The following is an 18,295-nucleotide window of genomic DNA, read 5'->3' on the forward strand; positions in this document are numbered from 1 at the left end:
GGGGCCAGTTACGGGAGCAGTGTGCAGGTGCGCCGGGGAAAGGCTCTGCGGAGACGGCAGCAGCAGTTGGTGTTTATTGGGTGCTTTGCAGGTCTGTCTTCGAGGACTTCCATGAGGAACTGAGGCAGGAGCAGGGGAAGCACCTTCGCTAGGCTACGTCTCATGATGGCAGAACTGGGTTTGAGCCCAGCTAGCCAACTCAAGAGGCCAACGGGCACCTGCGGTCCAGACCCCACAGTTGGGTGCTGGGCCCAGTGGGCTGGGGCAGGCCAACCCGAATCCCTGGGACAGCTGTTGTCTCTGGAGCTTTTGTGGCCTGTGGTCCTCTGCCTGTCAGTGCTCCCAGAGCAGACAAGCCAGCACCCGCCCAACACCTTGCCTTTGTCTCCGCACCCTTGGCCCCCCTGACATTCTGCTTATGCTCTTGTAAGTGTAGAGTTCTGAGTAACCCAGACCTGGATGAGCACACCAGCCACCATGGAGCCTTGGGAAGAAGAGGTAACATCCCATGGTTCAGTCCTTGGCATTGACGTCTCAAGGATAGGATTTTAAAGGCCGCTGCATAAAGCAGATGGACGATGAAGATGTGTCTTCAGCTAAGCCTGATAGTGGAAGTACCTGTTGGCTTGGCGCTGGGGACCACACCTCTGGGGATGGGCCCCATACGGGGGGCTGTCTCCTTGGCACCCTGTTCCAGGCGCTGCAGTCGGACAGGCCGAGCCCATGACTCTGAGCCCATGGTTCCTCCATCAAATGGATGAATAATTGACTCTTCCCACTGGAAATCCTGCAGATCAACAAGAAAAAGGCAGCAGTCCCAAAGAGAAAAATAGTAAAGGCTATGAACAGATTGTCTACAGAAGAGGAAGGTTTTTTTGTTTGTAGATGTATTTATTTATTAGAGAGAGAGCATGCACGAGCAGGGAGGGGGCAGAGGGAGAGGGAGAATCTCAAGCAGAGCAGGGAGTCCGACACAAGGCTCAATCTCATAAACCTGAGACCATGATCTGAGCCAAAATCCAGAGTCAGACAGTTAACCAACTGCACCAGCCAGGCACCTCCAGAGGAGAAAGTTTCAAAAAGCTAATTAGCACAAGAAGTGTTCAAAACTTTAAAAATCAAGAAATGCAAATTAACACAGTAACAAGGCAGAATTTCATGTGCACTATACTGGTAAAATCCAAAAGCTAGGCAAAGCTGAGCGTGGTGTGCAGAAGCTGGAAACCATACACGGGGGCGGGGGGAGGGTTGCAGCAGATTCAAGAACTAGCTGCAGTCCTGGGCCAACGCAAATGCCAAATGACCCTCCGACCTTACGACCAGGTCATGAGAGGACATGTACACAGATGGAGTCAGGCAATGTGGCATCCATCCCCGGGAGGGTCGAGGTGGAATGTGGTGAATGCACGTGGTCCCACATCGATCGCTGTGTAACCAACCACCCCACCTCACCGGCTTAAACACAACAGCAGCGTTTACTTTGCTCAGGAATCTTCCATGTGGGCAGGGCTCCTTGGGGACAGACCATCTCTGCACCCGCAGCATCAGCGAGGTCAGCTTCCAGGCTGGGTGACCCCATGTCAGGGATTGGAATCATCTGGAGCTTTGTCCACGCGTCTGCAGTGGATGCTTGTCAGCTAGGACCTCAGTCAGGACTCACAACCACATTCTCAGAACCATGTGAGGCCTGCGTTAGTCTCCTCTGGCCACCATAAACAACGCCACAAACTGAGTCAAGTAAACTAGAAATGTACTAAAGTTCTGCAGGCTAGAATCTGAATTCAGGATGCTGATGGCGCTATACTCCCTCGAAGTACTAGAACAGAATCCTTGCTTGCCTCATCCAGCTTCCTGCTCCTACAATCCTTGGCTGGTAGCTGTAAGCAGAGCCCCAATCTCTGTCTCCATCACCATAGGCCTTCTCCCCTACATGCTGTGCCTAAACCTCTCTTAACAACATCAGTCGTATTGGATTTAGGGCCCATCCTAATTCAGCATGACTTCATCCTAACTTGATTATATCTGCAAAGAACGTGTTTCCAAATAAGCTCACATTTCCAGGTTCTAGGTGGACACGGATCTGGGGGGACATTATTCAGCTCAGTGCAAGTTCTCTCCATGTGGCCGCGGGCTCCCCCACAACATGATGGCTAGACTCCAGGAGCAAACAACCCAAGACAACAAGGTGTTTTAATGACTTAACCTGGGAAGCCAAACAATGTCACCTCCATTCTATGGGTGCAAGCAGGTGCAAAGACCTGCCCAGTTTCAAGTGTCATACTGAGAAGAGCCACACGTGCCCTAGATTACAAGCAACGGTTGAGAGCAGTTGCCTGGAGTCACACACAGCAACAGGACTGAGTGCGGAATCAAAGCAACAGAACCCCATCTACTTCCAGTTGAAGACGCAATCGTGCACGCTCTGGCAGGGTCTGCACCGAGGCTGCGGATTCACCACACTGCAACAGTTGTCTTAGGGTTGGGGGCTATGGCCATGGATGGATGCAATTCAGAGGCCGCGCATCTGAAGACCACGATGAATTCAGTGGTGAACTGAAGGGAGTGGTTAAGCTCCACCCTTCCGCACACAGGCCGGAGAAGACCACAAGTTAACTGTCCCCTCATGGCTGCTGTGGCCCTAGGGCTGGGTTCAGTACATCGTAAGTGAAACGCCTCTATGTTGAGTGGTGGCCAGCAAAATGTCTCAAGGAGATCCCCAGCTTGGTTCCAGTATTTTTCTAAAAGTCCCATTTGAAGTATGTGAAGACGCACCTGCAGGGTACTGCCAGGTGAAGGCTCTTATTAAGAGAAAAATCTTTCCCCAGGCAGGTCCCATCTCAGCAAAGTGGTCTGGAGAGGTGAGGGGCCCAGAAATCAAGGGGCAGAGCCTGCCCAGGGAGGAAGGTCTACAGAAGACCTTCCTCGCATTGAGCCGGGGCCCCAAGGACTAAATCTCGCCCATCCCTCCTCCGCCCAAGTGGCTTTAGCGCCCGGGTCAGGCGCCTGGAAACGAGGCTGGCCTAGTTAGGGAGGGGCCTTCACCCCGCCTCAGGGACCCCCGGATGCTGCTCTCAGGGCCCAGGAAGCTGAGCCCACAGAAAGACGGAGGCCGCCCCACCCACCTGAGGCTGCTGTGTCAACCACGCAGAAACGCACCTCCCTGGGCTCACGGTGAGCTCTGGGCCCGGCCCGGGGCGCACTAGCAGCACCCGCTTCCGCCCCGGCGACCGCTGCCGGGGCCTAGCTCAGAGGGAGGGGCTGCTCGTACGCACCGTTCCTCGTGCGCCCGCCCAGGATCCGCCGCGAGCCGCCCGGCGGCCACCGGTAGGCAGAAGATGCGGGGGCAGGTGCGCAGCCGAGCGGCACAAGGTCCCGCCCCCAGCCCGGCCCCACGCGGGTGAGCCGAGGGGGCGGTGCCCGGCGCAAGCCCCGCCCCGAGCGTCACGGCCAAGGCCGGTGGGCGGAGCCGCTGGCGGCGGAAGAGCGCGGCCGCGGGACGGGTCCGAGCGGAGAGGTGGCCGATTGGGCTCCGCTGGGGACCGACAGGTAGACGGTCCCTCGCGGGGCCACAGCACGCTCTGGTGGGCGAGGTGGGGGTCTCTCTTCGGGGGGAGACACAGCTGGCGGGGCGGGTCTCCAGGGAAGCGGGGTGTTGTAGATACTGGGGGCCGCTCAGCTGGCGAGGTCGCCGGGCTGTAGGGGGACATGTGGACACCGGGGGGGGCTCGGGGGGGCGCACAGCCGGCGGGGACAGGGTCACCAGGCCGGAGGGGGGTCTGTGGACGCTGGGTGGGGGCTCGGGGGGCCGCACAGCCGGCGGGGAGGGGTCTCTGGTTCCTGACACCGTACCCCCGCCCGCCAGAATGGGCAGCAGCTCGCTGTCCGAGGACTACCGCCTGTGCCTGGAGCGTGAGCTGCGGCGTGGCCGCGCGGGTGTGTGCGGGGACCCATCGCTGCGCGCCGTGCTGTGGCAGATCCTGGTGGAGGACTTCGACCTGCACGGGGCGCTGCAGGACGACGCGCTGGCGCTGCTCACCGACGGCCTGTGGGGCCGCGCCGACCTGGCCCCCGCGCTGCGCGGCCTGGCCCGCGCCTTCGAGCTGCTGGAGCTGGCGGCTGTGCACCTGTACCTGCTGCCCTGGCGGAAGGAGTTCTCCACCATCAAGGTAGGGCGCTCGGCCGAGGGGGCGCCCCCGCTCAGGCTGCTGTGTACCGTGGGGCAGAGGGTACCATTGAACAGGGGATCTCATGTGTCTTCAGAGCCGGGCGGCTCTCCAGGGCTCAGAGGGGATTTGGGGCGCTTTGGGGCAGCTCTTGGCCAAGGTGTTCCCCCCACACACACACACTCCCAGGGCTGAAAACATGGTGTGGGCAGAGGCCACCCACCCCCGGTGCCTGCCTCCTGGGGAGATCCTTGCTCCTCAAAGCTTGAATCATTGCCCTCCCCCAAAGTGGCCTCACAGCCCAGGTAGCACAGAAATCCTAGGACAGGTGCCTGGGAGGGACCTGAGGTTCCATGGTCATCCTAATCCTTCCATGATCCCATTTGTAGAAGAGGACGTTGGGTGGGTGTATCCCCTGTGAAGTAGGTAGGGGCTGGAGACCCTGCATACTCTGGGGTCTGCACTGATCACCCCTGTGGGTGAGCTGCTGGCCTGCAGGAGGGGGCAGGCATACTTGGCCCTCAAAGCTAATTTGGAAGAGTAGGAAGGTGCTGATGTCATTGGGCACGTGGGCGAGTCCACCTCCACTGGTTGCCATGGCAGCAGCAGCCTCTCTCTCTCTCTCTCTCTCTCTCTCTCTCTCTCCCCTCCAACCCCTTTTCCTCTCCCTCTCTCTCACCCCACCCTCCTCTCCTCCACTCCCTCTCTCTCTCAAGAGGTGAGCTCTGGAGCCTATTGCTTCATGGGGACACCTGCTGGTCAGAAGTTCTAGGACATTTTAATTCAGAGAACAGGGCGGTAGGCACCCTCAAGCGCCAGCCCCGTGGGAAGCCAAGAACGGAGCGGACAGGCCTGCCCTTGAGGTGCTCCTGGGCTTCAGTGTTGGGTAGACCTGGTTGGGATCTGGTTCTGCTTCCTCTTGGCTGTGTGGCTTTGTGCAAGTTACCTAATCTCTCTGAGCCCATGTCCTCATCGGTGGAACAGACCCAAGAATAGTGCAGTCCAAGGTCTGTTGTGAGGGGTGAAGGCAAAACCCTGAGTACAGTGCCCGCCCGCGGCAGTGCTCCGTCTGCGGGAGGGATGCTGACAGGATCCCAGAGCTCTGGGATTTTAGAACTGGGAGAGACACAGCACCATCATCCTGAAGCCCTTCCAGTTCCTCACAGGACTGCAGCCTAGAAAGCACTTTCCCATCTAGCACTCCTGGGCTCTCAGCCCAGATGCACATTAGAGCCTCCGAAAAATACGGATGTTTCATCTATGTGGTGGAACGCTACACAGTTGGAAAAAGTGAATGGCTAAGCCTCTGTCCCAATGGGGAAAGCTCTCCAGAACAGGACGTGGGAAGGTGGAGTTCAGAACAGCCTGTCTGGAGAGCAGATAAGCACCCGTTTGTGTTTGCGTGACCAAATCTCATCCCCAGGGGGGACGGGAGGTGGAGACCCCAAGGCAAGTGAGATTTCTTTTTTTAAGATTTTATTTGAGAGAGCAAGCGAGAGAGCAGGAGGGGGGTGGGAAGGGGAGACAGAAGCAGACTCCCCGCCGAGCAGGGAGCCCGACGTGGGACTCCATCTGGGACCTGAGCTCAACTGACTGAGCCACCCCGCTGCCACGAAGTGCGATTTCCTGGCGTCGGGGCTCTTTATTTTGTTCTGCCCCAGCCATGGAGATGGGTGTGCCGGGGTGGGTCGGGGCGTGTGGCTGAGCAGACCCTCTGAAGGGAGTGCCAGCACGGCCTGGTTCCGGGGGAGGCCAGGGCCAGGAGGAGCTCGAGCGTGGCTCAGGCTGCTGCTGACCAGGACCCTCCTCTGCAGACCTTTTCAGGGGGCTATGTGCACGTGCTGAAGGGCGCCCTCTCGGAGGACCTCCTCCTCCAGAGCTTCCAGAAGATGGGTTACGTGCCCAGGGACAACCACCGCCTCACGATGGCTGCCCCGCCACCCGCCTGCCAACTGGTGCAAGTGGCCCTGGGCTGCTTCGCCCTCCGGCTGGAGTGTGAAATCCTGGGCGAGGTGCTGGCACAGCTGGGCACCAGCGTGCTGCCAGCTGAGGAGCTGCTGCAGGCTCGGCGGGCCAGCGCAGACGTGGCCTCCTGCGTGGCCTGGCTGCAGCAGCGGCTGCCCCCCCGGGGCTCCCCAACAGTCTACCAGAGCCCGCTGGACCTCTACCGGGACCTGCAGGAGGATGAGGGCTCGGAGGAAGCCAGCCTGTATGGGGGGCCCTCGCCAGGCCCCGACTCCCCGCCCCCGGAGCTGGCCTGCAGACCGCTGCTCTGGGAACAGAGCGCCAAACTGTGGGGGGCCAGGGGCGCGGCCTGGGAGCCCCTAGAGGAGGCTGAGGCGCTGCCGCAGGCCAGCAGCCCACCCTACGGGGCCCTGGAGGAGGAGCGGGAGCGCGAGCCCACAGCCTTCTCCTTCCTGGCCCTGCGGAGAGAGCTGCTGAGTCCGCCTGGAGACGCGGCTGCCCCCAGAGCCCCAGGGAGCCCCGGGCCGGCCGGCCCCCAGCCCCCCGGCTACCAGGCGCACAGCTGCCTAGCTCCTGGGGCCCTGCCCGCCCTCTGCTGTGATACCTGCCACCAGCTGCACGCGCCCCACTGTGCTGCCCTGCCCACCTGCCGAGCCGGCCACGCGCTCCGCCCGCTGCTCAGTGAGGGCCAGCGGCGCCTGTGGCTGCAGCGCGCACAGCTGGACACCCTGCTCTATGACGGGCCCGGGGCCCAGCCTTAGGCCCAGCCAGGCCCTGCACCAGGGCCTTCCCGAGACCGTTTCTGTGGTGCTTCTCTGGGCCTCAGCACTCCTCGGGCCTCAGCCCCCAGCCACCCTGCGCCCGGGGGACTCCTGGGCACAGCGAGGTGGGGCATCGGGCTTCACAAGGCAGGAGGTGGGGTCCTGCCTTCCACGGGAGGCTCCTGCGTTGGCCTGGCCGACTCCCTACCCCCTGCACCCAGCATCCAGGCCCAGGTCCAAACGTGCTGGGTGGAGGAGTCTCACCACCAAGCCTATGCCCAACGAAGGGTCCTCTCCCCTCACTTCCGCTCCTTGCCCCATCCCACTGTAGGGCCCGCTGCTCAGCCTGTGGACCCGAGCCCCACAGGTGTCCTTCAGAACACTGCTTCCCTCCACGTGTCCAGGGGACAGTCTCCTCACAGGGGTGTCCCTGGGGCCACTGAGCACCACTGTGACCAGTCTGGGGGCGCTGCCAGGTACATGGCTGAGCTAGCCCCTTGCCTAGAAGTGTCATAAGCCAGTGCTGAATGAGCTGAGGGCTGGCTTGAGACCAGCTGGGCCGGGGAGTGTGGTCCCCAGATGGAGAAGAAATGATCTGATGTCAAAGCAGAGTGAGGAGGCTCCCCAGACGCCCAGAGCATAGGCGGCAGGAGGAAGGACGCAGGCAGCTAGTGGGGCCTGGATAGGCTGTCACTCCCCTCGTGGTGGAGTGTGGGGCTTCCGAGCAGTCCGCACCCCACAAGCCACCTGCTGTTGGCTTTCTGCCGCACAGGCTCTGGAAGGCAGGGCAGGAGGCCACGCAGGCTTCCCACCTGAGAAGGCTCCCTGGGTCCAGTGGTAAGGGTGTGGCCGGGCTCTTGAGCAGCCACCTGCTAAGGCAGACTCTCAAGGCCAAGGCAGGCAGGCAGAGCCCCCTCCCCTGGGAAGTATTCAGCCACAGGACTAGAGGGGACAGGTGCCTGTCTTCTGTGCTGGGTGCTCTACCCCCGTCTGTCTATCCCACCTCCCCTTCTCCCCAGCACTCAGAGAACCACCATCATGTCCCATGAATCAGAATATTAAAGTTCATTAAAGGACACTGAACCTACTCTTACCTGTTAAAAACCTTTTATCTCTCTGACTCATGCCCCTTCCCCTCTGGGCCTCAGTGTGGCTCAGGGACAGGGCTCAGACCCCAGTCCCTCAGGTGGGATGTGACCCACACCCAACCTCTCCTTCCCATTCTGAGTGTGCCAACCCTGCCGTTGGGGGTGGGGGGGGCGGTGTGCCTCTCCCTGCCCTAGACAGACCCTGGTGATCAGGAGGGAGCACAAGCCACCATGTGGGGTCTACGCATCCCAAACCAGCAACACCCACTGAATTGGGCCCAGCAGGTGTTTCCTCCTGGGAAGGGAGGGTCCCGAGCTTTTACCAGCTGAGGGCGCGGCAACAGGTGTCCTGAATGAGGTCCCACCCCTTCAGGGTGCACCCACCCTGCATCACCCCCATGTCCACTCCCCGCTCTTCTGGGGAAGGGGTGTGATCAGCCGGAGCAGCGGGTAGGTCTCCACCGAAGGAGGAGCTGGGTCCCAGCAGCGCCGTGAGCCTGGACTGCAGAGGCCTCCCCATTCCGTTGCTGTCCGTGGCAGATGTGCCAGCCCGGTGGAGGGGCCGTCAGGGCTTACAGCGCTTGCCCTGGGCCTCAGATGTGGCCGGGACGGCCCGCTTGTTGCGGTGGTGGGGGAAGGTGGGCATGAGCTCCGGCTCACAGGCTGCGGGGAGGAGTACGTCTGGGTCTGACAACCCCACTGTGCATCCGTGTCGGGCCCTGGAGGCGCGTCTCCCTCTGCCCCCCTCAGACAACAGTCTGTGTGGCCAACGAGCACCCACGTGGGCCTCAGCATGCAGCCCCTGCTCCACCCGGAAAGGCCTGTGCCAGGAGCCCGCCCCACCACCCCCAGGGGCTCGAGGAGCTGTGGGAGGCCGTGCCCCTACACCCCCACCCTGGACAGAAAGGGCCACAAGACAAGCGCCTTGCGGGGCTCAGTGGGAAACTCACGCAGGGGCTTCTCCTTGAAGTACGAGCTCTCCAGGCCATCTCTGGCCGTTGCCCTGGACAGGAGGCCTCCGTGTTAATAGGACCCCGGCTGCCCCTGGGGCTGCTTTCCCGCACACCCACCCAGCTCCGCAGCCTCTGGTTCAAATTTCCCGACAGCAAAAGGCGAGTGGCCAGCAAGGGTCTGGGGCCCAAAAACAGATGGGAAATTCAGAATGGGCTCCATGATCTGTGTGGGCAGGGACCACCCACACTGGGGGCCTGGGCCTCCGCGTCTGTCTGGGGAGGGGGCATCTCTGCGGCAGCGTGGCCAGAGTTCTGAAAACCCCCCTTTCGAGGGCTCGGGTTTGAGGCCAGGTCAGCACCTTTTCTTGGGGTCGTACATGAAGAGGAAGTTCAGCAGGCGCAGGCCAGCCTCCGAGAGCCACGGGAACTTGTGTTTGAGGTTGTTGTACGGCTGCTTCCTCAGGCTGTACTGACCCACCAGTGGCAGCCTGGAGAAGCCCTGCAGGGAGCAGGAGTTGAGCATGGGGGCTGGCCCGGGCAGGGGGCGCAGGGGGGCGGATGAGGGCAGAGGCCGGGCACTCACTGGCCAGATGTTCTCACTGGGCGTCCCCAGCAGCTGCACAATCAGGTCCACCTGGTGGATCTCGGACGTGCCAGGGAGAAGGGGCTTGTGGGCCAGCAGCTCGGCCAGGATGCAGCCCATGGCCCTGCAGAGGAGAGCAGGCCTTACCTCACGCACCTGTCCCCTGCTGCCACACACCTCTGCTGAGGCCAAGTGCTGGGGTCAGGACAGGGTGGAGCGTGGGAGGAAGTCAAGATGCGACATGACCCCATCCCAGATGGCCTCTTTGGGTGACCATGAGGGCAGGGCCTTTCTTCTGTGGAACCTACGTTCTCACGCTTCCTCTTAGGGATCCCAGGCTTCGGCCCTCCCCCTCCCCCTGGGGGCTGGGAGGCTGACAAAGACCCCAGCCCTGCTCCTGCCCCTGTGAGCCCCCATGGGACCCACCCCAGCCCTTCCCCCAGGTCCCAGGAGCCGCATTCACTTCTCACCACATGTCTATGCTGGTGGTCTGCGTGGTGGTTCCCAAAAGCAGTTCGGGGGCTCGGTACCTGCAAACACAGGTACTCCCCCTCGTACCCTGCAGTGAAGCCTGGGCCTCCACCAGCCTTCCTGACCGCCTGAGGCAGCCCGGGCTCCAGACTGCCAACCCCAGCTCAGACCACCTTGTCCTCCCAGCCCCCAATCGTGGGTGACACACAGAGTAACACCAACTTGGCGGGTCGGCTCCTAGGAGTCTGCTGCCAGCCCAGTCTGTAGACACGGCGGGCTGACGCGTGGCAGAAAGCCTACGATTTCGTATCGTTACCCACAGGCCTGTTCTGCTGCTTCTTAAAAACCTGCGTGAGAAAAACTACAGAAAGCTGAATAAACCGCCCCACCCCACAGACAGAAGTCTGTGAAGCGACCTCCCCTTCTTGAGGGGGCTCAGAACCAAGCAGGACAGTACCCACCCCCTCCCCCCCCGCCGTGCTGTCCTCCGTCCCGACAGCCCCGCTGTCTCAGGAAGCTGTCCTAGACCCAGCCTCTAGGAGTGTCTGTGGCCCTCTGTAGCTTCAGAGCCCTCAGGATCCTTCTGCTGCTTCAGCATGATCAACCCCCACACTTCCTCCACTCACCAGAGTGTGACCACCTTGGGGGTCATGGGCTTCACTGGGATGCCATAAGCCCGGGCCAGGCCGAAATCCGCTGGGACGAAGGCAGAAAGGCAGTGTGTCACCCAGCGGGGGCTAAGAAGCTGCCGTGTGCGAACAGCTCTTAGCCCCCAGGGAGCTGGCAGGCACTGACCTGCTCCCCCGCCCCAGTGGCACTCAGAGACCCCTGCCACAGTGCCAGCACCCAGCACCCACCTGTCTTCACACAGCCCTTATCGGTCATGAGCAAGTTGGACACCTTCAGGTCCCTGGGACAGAAAGGGAACATCGGTGATTCCCAGGACGTGAACCCCACAGGGCAACTAGGTTGTCACCGTCACAGGCAGACTCAGAACGCTTTCCTACACATCCCCTGTTGGAACTTTTTTTTTTTTTAAGATTTTATTTATTGGGCGCCTGGGTGGCTCAGTCGTTGAGCGTCTGCCTTCGGCTCAGGTCATGACCCCAGGGTCCTGGGATCGAGCCCCACATCGGGCTCCCTGCTCGGCGGGAGGCCTGCTTCTCCCTCTCCCACTCCCCCTGCTTGTGTTCCTGCTCTCGCTATCTCTCTGTCAAATAAACAAATAAAATCTTAAAAAAAAAAAAAATGGATAAAATCTTTAAAAAAAAAAGATTTTATTTATTTATTTGACAGAGAGAGACACAGCAAGCAGCGGCTTCTCATGTCTTGGGGCAGCTGGTGCAGCCCTGGGTGGGAAACGGGCACAAGACTGGGTGTTAGGCCTGAGAAAGGTAATGAGAACTGGTACTCCCAGCTGCCTACCCTTGCTGTGTTTAAAAAGTGCCCTGAGCCTGGAAGGTTCCCCCACTTTCCTTGTGTCTGTGACGAGACTGCAGGACTTCTCATAGCCTTGTCAGCTCCCCCGGGGGGAAAGCAGGTGCTGTGGGGCCTGGATCCTGCCCTAAGGAACAGTTAGAGAACTGCACAGAGGCCAGGTCATTTCCTCTCTAGGGGTTAGGACTGGCAGTCACCCTTCCCATGTGTCACGAACCTGCACTCCAGACAAATGTCCTCCAGGATCATGCCATTCCTCCCCCCCCCACCCCGCCCACTTGGGGCCCCTCCTACCTGTGGATGATGAAGTTCTGGTGCAAATATTGAAGGCCTCGGAGCACTTGCAGCACAATGCACTTGACCTATGCAAAGGGCAGGATGCATCAGTTAAATGTGCCACACAAGGACCTGGGACGGTGCCTCACTCCAGGCCCCCCAGCCTCACACCTGGGCCTCAGAGAAGGGTGTTGGCATGTTCTCCAGAAGGCTGGCCAGATCTTGCTCACAATAACCCATCACCAGAAAGATGCTGGAAGGAAAAGGGGAAGACACAGGGCACCTCCCACGTCCTCCCAGGTAGGCCAAAGGATCCTCCTGGAGTTGCAGGAGGGATGAACTCGATTTGGGGGGAGCACAGGGAGGGGGATAGGAAAGGCAGGCTCAGCAGGGCCCAGTGCAGAGGACCAGCAGACTGCATACCTCTCCAGGTGGTTCCCCACAACCACTTCCTTCAGCTCCACGATATTCGGATGGCGAAGGCGAAGGAGCAGTGTGATCTCTCGAAGGCTGCTGATGGGGACCCCTGCAGCCAGACAGCCTCCTCAGTGAGCCCCACCCCTACCCCTGCAGGGCTCTGCCCACAACCTCAGGGAGAATCAAGGCCACCTGAACATGCACTTTCCTTTTTTAAATTTTATTTATTTATTTGACAGAGAGAGAGAGAGAGAGAGAGAGATCACAAGTAGGCAGACAGGCAGGCAGAGGGAGATGGAGAAGCAGGTTCTCTGCTGAGCATGGAGCCCAATGCTGGGCTCAATCCCAGGATGCTGGGATTATGACCTGAGCCGAAGGCAGACACTTAACCGACTGAGCCACCCAGGCACCCTGAACATGCACCTTTAACTCTTCCTTCAGTCAATGATGCAAGGCAGCAACTATCTGTATGGACCGCTGTATAGGACAGGGGGTCCACAGCGAGCACAGCAAGGCCCTGCCTGCACAGGCAGCCGGGGAGGGGCTGGGGGGTAGAAATCAGGGGTGTGTGGAGCACAGGGGCTACCAGCCTGGTCTTAGGCAGGGAGGGCTGGGTAGAGGGGTGATGGCTGGGCTGAGACAGAAGATAGGGCAGTACCAGACGAGGGAGAAGATGAACTGCACGGGGTTCAGGGGAACTAAGGCCTAGAGCAGAGGGGTGAGGGCGAGGGGCTGGGGAAGGACAGGACAGGCGGCCTCCCAGAAACAGGTCCCCTTTAATCCTCATGAAGATGCTCTCAGCACCAGGGGTTCAGGCCAGAGGAAACCTCAGAAAACTGGCACCTTTCTGCCCCTCCCACTTGAGCTCACCATCCTTCTCCTTGTCCATCCGCACCTTCTTCAGGGCAACAATCTCGTCCGTCTGGGTGTCCCGGGCCCGATCTGGAATGAAAACTCATCCATGATGGAATCTTACTTCATCCTGCATCATACACCCTTGTGCCATACAGGGGCCTCGTTCTGAACGCTGGGGGTCCCTTTCTCTTCTTCTTTGATAACTGGATGCCCAGTGACACCGGGTCCCAACTGCGCAAGCGGCAACCCCGGCCCCACTAGACACATGCTCTCTGGGGAGTCTTCTCAACTGGGCCGGGTACAGGGTGCTAGTTACACCAAGCTCCCTCGAAGGTTTCCTCCTTAGAGTCAGGATGCAGGTCACCGCTTTGCCTTCTGTTTACTATGTTCTAGGAGCAAATAAGATACTTTATCCAGAAAAAAAAACCCTCATTTTGTGCAAAGGAGGCTCTTCAAGGCACTAGTGTGTGAAGCTTCCAAACCCTTCTCAGTCTGATGCACACCAACGTCACAGCTGCCACCCGCTGAAGCCCCGGCTGCTTTTGGAAGTTCTAGGTTCTGCTGTAACAGCTCCCTCCGCTTGTAACCACCCTGGCCATCTGATGCTTACACCGACGGTAATATTAGAGTTCGCTTGTATGACTTCTGCCCTGGCTCTAAAGCCCTGGGTGTTTCCCTCCTTCCAGCCCTGACACAGCTCCTGCTGGGACAGTCCCCTGCGCCCGAGGGCTTCCATCCCGGCCACTCACACACAATGCCATAGGTGCCTTCCCCGATACGGTTCAGCTTCTCAAACTCCTTCACGCTCCGACACCGTCCCAGCTGAAAGACAGAGGTGCTGGTAGTGCCGGGCTTGGGCAGCTAATGGAACAACTAAAGATGGATATTTCACTCTTAATTTGTACAAAGGAGCTCACTCATGTGTTCACCAAACAAGGATAACCACACACTCGGGCTTTCAGATGAGAAAAGAGGGATGATGCTACTGGGCCAGCAGACACTTTGAACACAATATCACAGACAGCCGTTCCCGTCCAACCCCATGGTCCAGACATATGCTGTCTACAAACGATAACCACTGGCCACATATGGTTAACATTACAGTAAAATTTCATTTCCTCAGCTGCCATGTGTGTCGTGCTCCATGTGGCTCATGGTAACCACACTGGATGAATCAGAAACCCACAATTTTTTTTTTCTAAGTAGGCTCCACGCCCAACATAAGACTTGAACTCACAACCCCAAAATCAAGAGTCCATAGGAAGAAACATTTCCACCCTCACAAGAAGACTACCGACCAGCACCATCTAGATTATGCTCTGGAGGTGAACAAAGCTTCTACCAAACACAGTGGAAACGCTTCTGTGGCAGAGACTGACTCCAACATCCACACAGTAGTTCTTCCTTTGAGTAGGAAACACTGCCCAGTGGCACGTGGCTACCAGCTGGTATTTCCCACCGTTGTATTTTGCAGCTAGGTATGTCTACTTGACTAAATTTTGGCCAATGGGATGTGAGCATAAAGGACAAGGGCTTCAAGGAAGGGACTCCCCCAGGGGCGCCTGGGTGGCTCAGTCGTTAAGCGCCTGCCTTCGGCTCAGGTCATGACCCCAGGGTCCTGGGATCGAGCCCCGCATCGGGCTCCCTGCTCTGTGGGAAGCCCGCTTCTCCCTCTCCCACTCCCCCTGCTTGTGTTCCCTCTCTCACTGTGTCTCTCTGTCAAATAAATAAATAAAATCTTTAAAAAAAAAAGGGAAGGGACTTCCTGATCAAAGGAAGTTGGTTGCCGCCCACTCCTTCTTGCCCCTGAAGCAGGGTGGGATTTGGATGAGGTGCAGGTAGATCTACAAGACAGATAACTTGAGTGTCTGGACCCACCTTGTGGAAAATAGCTGCCTCTCTCCGAAATGTTAGGCAAGAAAAATGAAGAGAGAATTTTGAGCCGGCTCCACGCCCAGCACAGAGCCCGACACGGAGCTCCCTCTCACAACACTGAGATCATGACCTGAGCTGAAATCAAGAGTTGGATACTTGGGGCACCTGGTGGCTCAGTCGGTTAAGCGTCTGCCTTCGACTCAGGTCATGATCCCAGGGTCCTGGGATCGAGCCCCGCATCGGGCTCCCCGCTCAGCGGGGAGCCTGCTTCTCTCTCTCCATCTGTCCCTCCCCCTGTTCATGCTCTCTAATAAATAAATAAAATCTTAAAAAAAAAAAAACAAAACATTGGACGCTTAACTGACTGAGCCACCCAGGCTCCCAAAGTTCTGTACTTGAGCCACTGTATTTGGGGTTCCAGTCGTAGCACAGAGCCTGCACCCTCACATACCTTCATAATGCAGGACGTTTGTAGATGGACTGAATGAGCATGTCTCCTCGGGTCTAGGAAGCACATGCAGCAAGGTTCAAATTCTAACAGCCTCTCTCTGGCCTTGCTGCCTCCCATCTTTTCCTTCGTCTGCCTCCATCCCCTTCCTTCCTACCACTTGGGGAACCAAGTCAGCATCGCCTGGACTGAGCCCTTCCGTGGTCTTGCCTCAGCCTCCTCTTTCCCCCAGCTCTTGTTCACATTCTCTCTCCAGGGGGAACTCCTGGTGCTGCCTATTCACACAGTTTCTCATCTCTGAGACACTGCTCCTGACATCCTAGGTCGGCATGCCAGGCCTCCTTGTCTCTGCATGTCAAAATCCTAGTCCAGCAAGAAGTTCTGTTACAAAAACTTCCCCCCAGCTGAACACAATCGTTCCTCTGAAACCCTGACTTTCACAGCCTGCAGCACCGGCTCGTGGGTACCCCGCTGGGTGTCGGAGCTGCCGTGAGGTTTCCCGTCGCGCACTGCAGGACTGGGAACGAGGTGAGCACCTGCCGTGTATCTGGGGGGTGGCCAGCGGCCCGTGGACTGCCGCCGTGCCTTCAGGATCCTTACCGGCCTCTCAGAGCACCGGCTCCCACACAATCCAGCCACCAGAGTTCAAACAATCACTCCACCCCAAAGCTTCACTCTCCCCATCTTGGGCTACACGACAGTGACACACGCAGAGGCCTCGCGCAGAGCAAGACGCAACGCAAGCTGCGGCTGTCGGGTGGGGCGCCGCCTGGCCCATTCGAAGCCCAGTGGGAGAGCACGCCGGCAGTCTTCCCGCGGGGAAATTCCCTAGAGCCCGGGGCCTGCTCTTCCAGAGGCTGCCGGCTGCTGGACAGCGCCGGGCTCCGCCACCAGCCCCGGCCCTCGGCCCCTGCTGTCGACCCGGGAGGACCGCCGCCGGCTTCCGCGCCGGCCGCCAGGAACTCTGGGACTGTCGTTCCCGCCCGCGTCGGAAACCTCAACGCTTTAGCGCGACACTAAGGGGCTCCAGAGCGTTCCAGTCCCGCCCTGCCGCCGGCAAGCTACCCCGAGCGGCCCCCCGTCGCACCCTGTGTTCCGGAGGCACCGTGAAGAAGCCGTCCTTACGGATACACTTCAGACGGATCTGCTCCGACTCTGACTCCGGGTCCCCCATGTCGAGCGACCCCCCAGTTCTCGTGTGCGCAGGCGCAGACCAGGTTCTTCCGCGCAGGCGCGTAGAGTACTTCCGGGGCATTTCTACCTTAGCGACGGTTACTCGGGAAACCTTGCGACGACCCCGGGAGGACCTCAGTTTCTGCCGTCCGCTCGCACTGCCGACGTTCGGGCCTTGTTTTAGGTTTAAGCGCGGGCACCCGAGGCGGCTGGGGTGCTGAGGAACGGCCGCTGGAGGAGGAGGAGGCTGAAGTCCGAGGGGCGGGGGGCTCCCTTGGAGCTCGCGAGGGCAGCTCTGGAGCCAGGCAGGGGCGGGGAGCAGAGCGCGCGTCCGAAAGGTGCGGGAAGAGCGGCTGGGAGGCCGCGCTCCGGGCATCTGCGGGTGGAGCGCCCGCCACCTGCGGGGCCCTGTCGGGCTCGGGCCTCGCGGACCTCCCGTCCCCGCTGCAGGCTGGCGGACGAGGTGAGTGAGGTAGACGGCGCGACAGTGATGCTGGAGGCAGGGCGGTGATGGGATGGGGCGGGGGCGCAGCGTTCACGGGGGGCCCGGAAAGGCCTGCTGTGAAGGAGCTAGGCGTAGCATAAGCTAGGCGTAGGTGATAACTGTGAAGTTAATCATAACTGAGTCAAAATCAGTTGTTTTAATGTAAACTAATTGTCATAGTCACTCCATTTCAGTCCTTTTTCCATTCATTCATAAGCTAAGCTTCTAGGTAATAATGAAATTAGTATAGTTTTTACATTATTGTTTGAGATTCTCAGGACAGGGGTAGGAGGAAGGCAATCTCTAGGTCAAATAATAGAAATGTAATGGCTACTAGAAATTTTATGGGAAAGGTAATCGCGCTAACCCCGTGGAGTCAGAGCATCATTTGTATGGGCTTGATCTTTCTGTACGAATAGTTGTGAGTCAGGATGGGTAAATAAATGTATTGAATAAATACAAGTAATGATGCTGATAATGTGCTACTAAACAATGCCAAAGTGAAATTCATTATTCTTTTTGGGGTTATACTGAAACTGATTGGAAGTCGGTTGTACTATTTAATACTAAAAGAATATGATTCTTGGGGCGCCTGGGTGGCTCAGTTGGTTGGGCGACTGCCTTCGGCTCAGGTCATGATCCTGGAGTCCCTGGATCGAGTCCCGCATCGGGCTCCCTGCTCAGCGAGGAGCCTGCTTCTCCCTCTGACCCTCCCCCCTCTCATGTGCTCTCTCTCTCTCGCTCTCTCAAGTGAATAAATAAATCTTTAAAAAAAAAATATGATTCTTCTCAATAGATAGAGACATAAAGACCAAGTGTAAGCCTGCTGACCTTTTAGGAACCAAGGAAACCGACACATACTGTTACCAGACTAAAAGTCTCAGACCAGACAGGGCAGGGCGTTCTCTCCAGCCACTCTGGAGGAGAGTGGAGCCTCACCCATGAGCTGCTGGGGAGGGTGGAACGCCAGCAGGGGTCCCCTGAAAGCCAGGGAGATAGGAGGTTGTCAGCTCAACTCCCTTCCTCCCACAGCAGCTCTGACAAGGCCACTGCCAAAGTTTTCAGTGCCATGTCTGGCCCCTGCCCCAATTCCACATTCTTCTTCTGGATCCTTTAATACTCTGCGTCAAGTTACAGTCAGGGTAGGAGCCCTTGGGCCCCCCCCAGGGTGACTGTGTACTTTACTGTTCTGGGATTTGATGCGTTGAAAGTGAGTCCTCAGAGTCCAGCCTTCTTCCAAGTGTGGGGGACATCTCATTCTCTATAATTGCCAAGTACTTACACCACACTCCTTCAGAAGTGGACAGGAAGGACTTTAACTGCCCACCAAGAAAGAGAGATGCCAC

The 18,295-nt window shown here is 58.7% G+C and overlaps 2 protein-coding genes and 1 long non-coding RNA gene across 12 annotated transcripts; 1 reads left to right on the forward strand and 2 right to left on the reverse strand.

Annotated features, from left to right (window-relative positions):
* Window positions 1-56: 56 nt before the first annotated feature.
* On the reverse strand, window positions 57-3,411 carry LOC118552970 (uncharacterized). The gene is made up of 2 exons (XR_004925751.2): window positions 3,123-3,411; window positions 57-2,772 (listed from the first exon to the last, which is right to left on the reverse strand). It is a non-coding gene; the product is annotated as an uncharacterized LOC118552970 (long non-coding RNA).
* On the forward strand, window positions 3,407-7,976 carry SPATA2L (spermatogenesis associated 2 like). 3 transcript variants are annotated; one of them, XM_036119758.2, is made up of 3 exons: window positions 3,407-3,546; window positions 3,863-4,166; window positions 5,978-7,976. In XM_036119758.2, exons 2-3 carry the CDS (start codon window positions 3,864-3,866, stop codon window positions 6,887-6,889), a joined length of 1,215 nt encoding a protein of 404 aa, XP_035975651.1. In that variant the 5' UTR covers window positions 3,407-3,546; window position 3,863; the 3' UTR covers window positions 6,890-7,976. The 3 variants fall into 3 exon arrangements, with proteins under 3 accessions (XP_035975651.1, XP_035975653.1, XP_035975652.1); XM_036119760.2 differs by having other exon boundaries at window positions 3,427-3,581; XM_036119759.2 differs by having other exon boundaries at window positions 3,430-3,590.
* Window positions 7,977-7,979: 3 nt separating this feature from the next.
* CDK10 (cyclin dependent kinase 10) lies at window positions 7,980-16,507 on the reverse strand. Of its 8 annotated transcripts, none has more exons than XM_036119764.2 (13): window positions 16,380-16,507; window positions 13,719-13,791; window positions 12,985-13,056; window positions 12,121-12,223; window positions 11,869-11,950; window positions 11,716-11,783; window positions 10,842-10,894; window positions 10,611-10,680; window positions 9,984-10,043; window positions 9,514-9,637; window positions 9,290-9,429; window positions 8,928-8,980; window positions 7,980-8,640 (listed from the first exon to the last, which is right to left on the reverse strand). In XM_036119764.2, exons 1-13 carry the CDS (start codon window positions 16,464-16,466, stop codon window positions 8,543-8,545), a joined length of 1,083 nt encoding a protein of 360 aa, XP_035975657.1. In that variant the 5' UTR covers window positions 16,467-16,507; the 3' UTR covers window positions 7,980-8,542. The 8 variants fall into 8 exon arrangements, with proteins under 8 accessions (XP_035975657.1, XP_035975664.1, XP_035975661.1 ...); XM_036119771.2 differs by lacking the exon at window positions 16,380-16,507 and adding an exon at window positions 15,893-16,338; XM_036119768.2 differs by lacking the exon at window positions 16,380-16,507 and adding an exon at window positions 15,829-16,338.
* Window positions 16,508-18,295: the final 1,788 nt, after the last annotated feature.

This window comes from Halichoerus grypus, chromosome 15 (genome assembly GCF_964656455.1).
Source record: "Halichoerus grypus chromosome 15, mHalGry1.hap1.1, whole genome shotgun sequence".
Lineage (NCBI taxonomy): Eukaryota > Metazoa > Chordata > Mammalia > Carnivora > Phocidae > Halichoerus > Halichoerus grypus.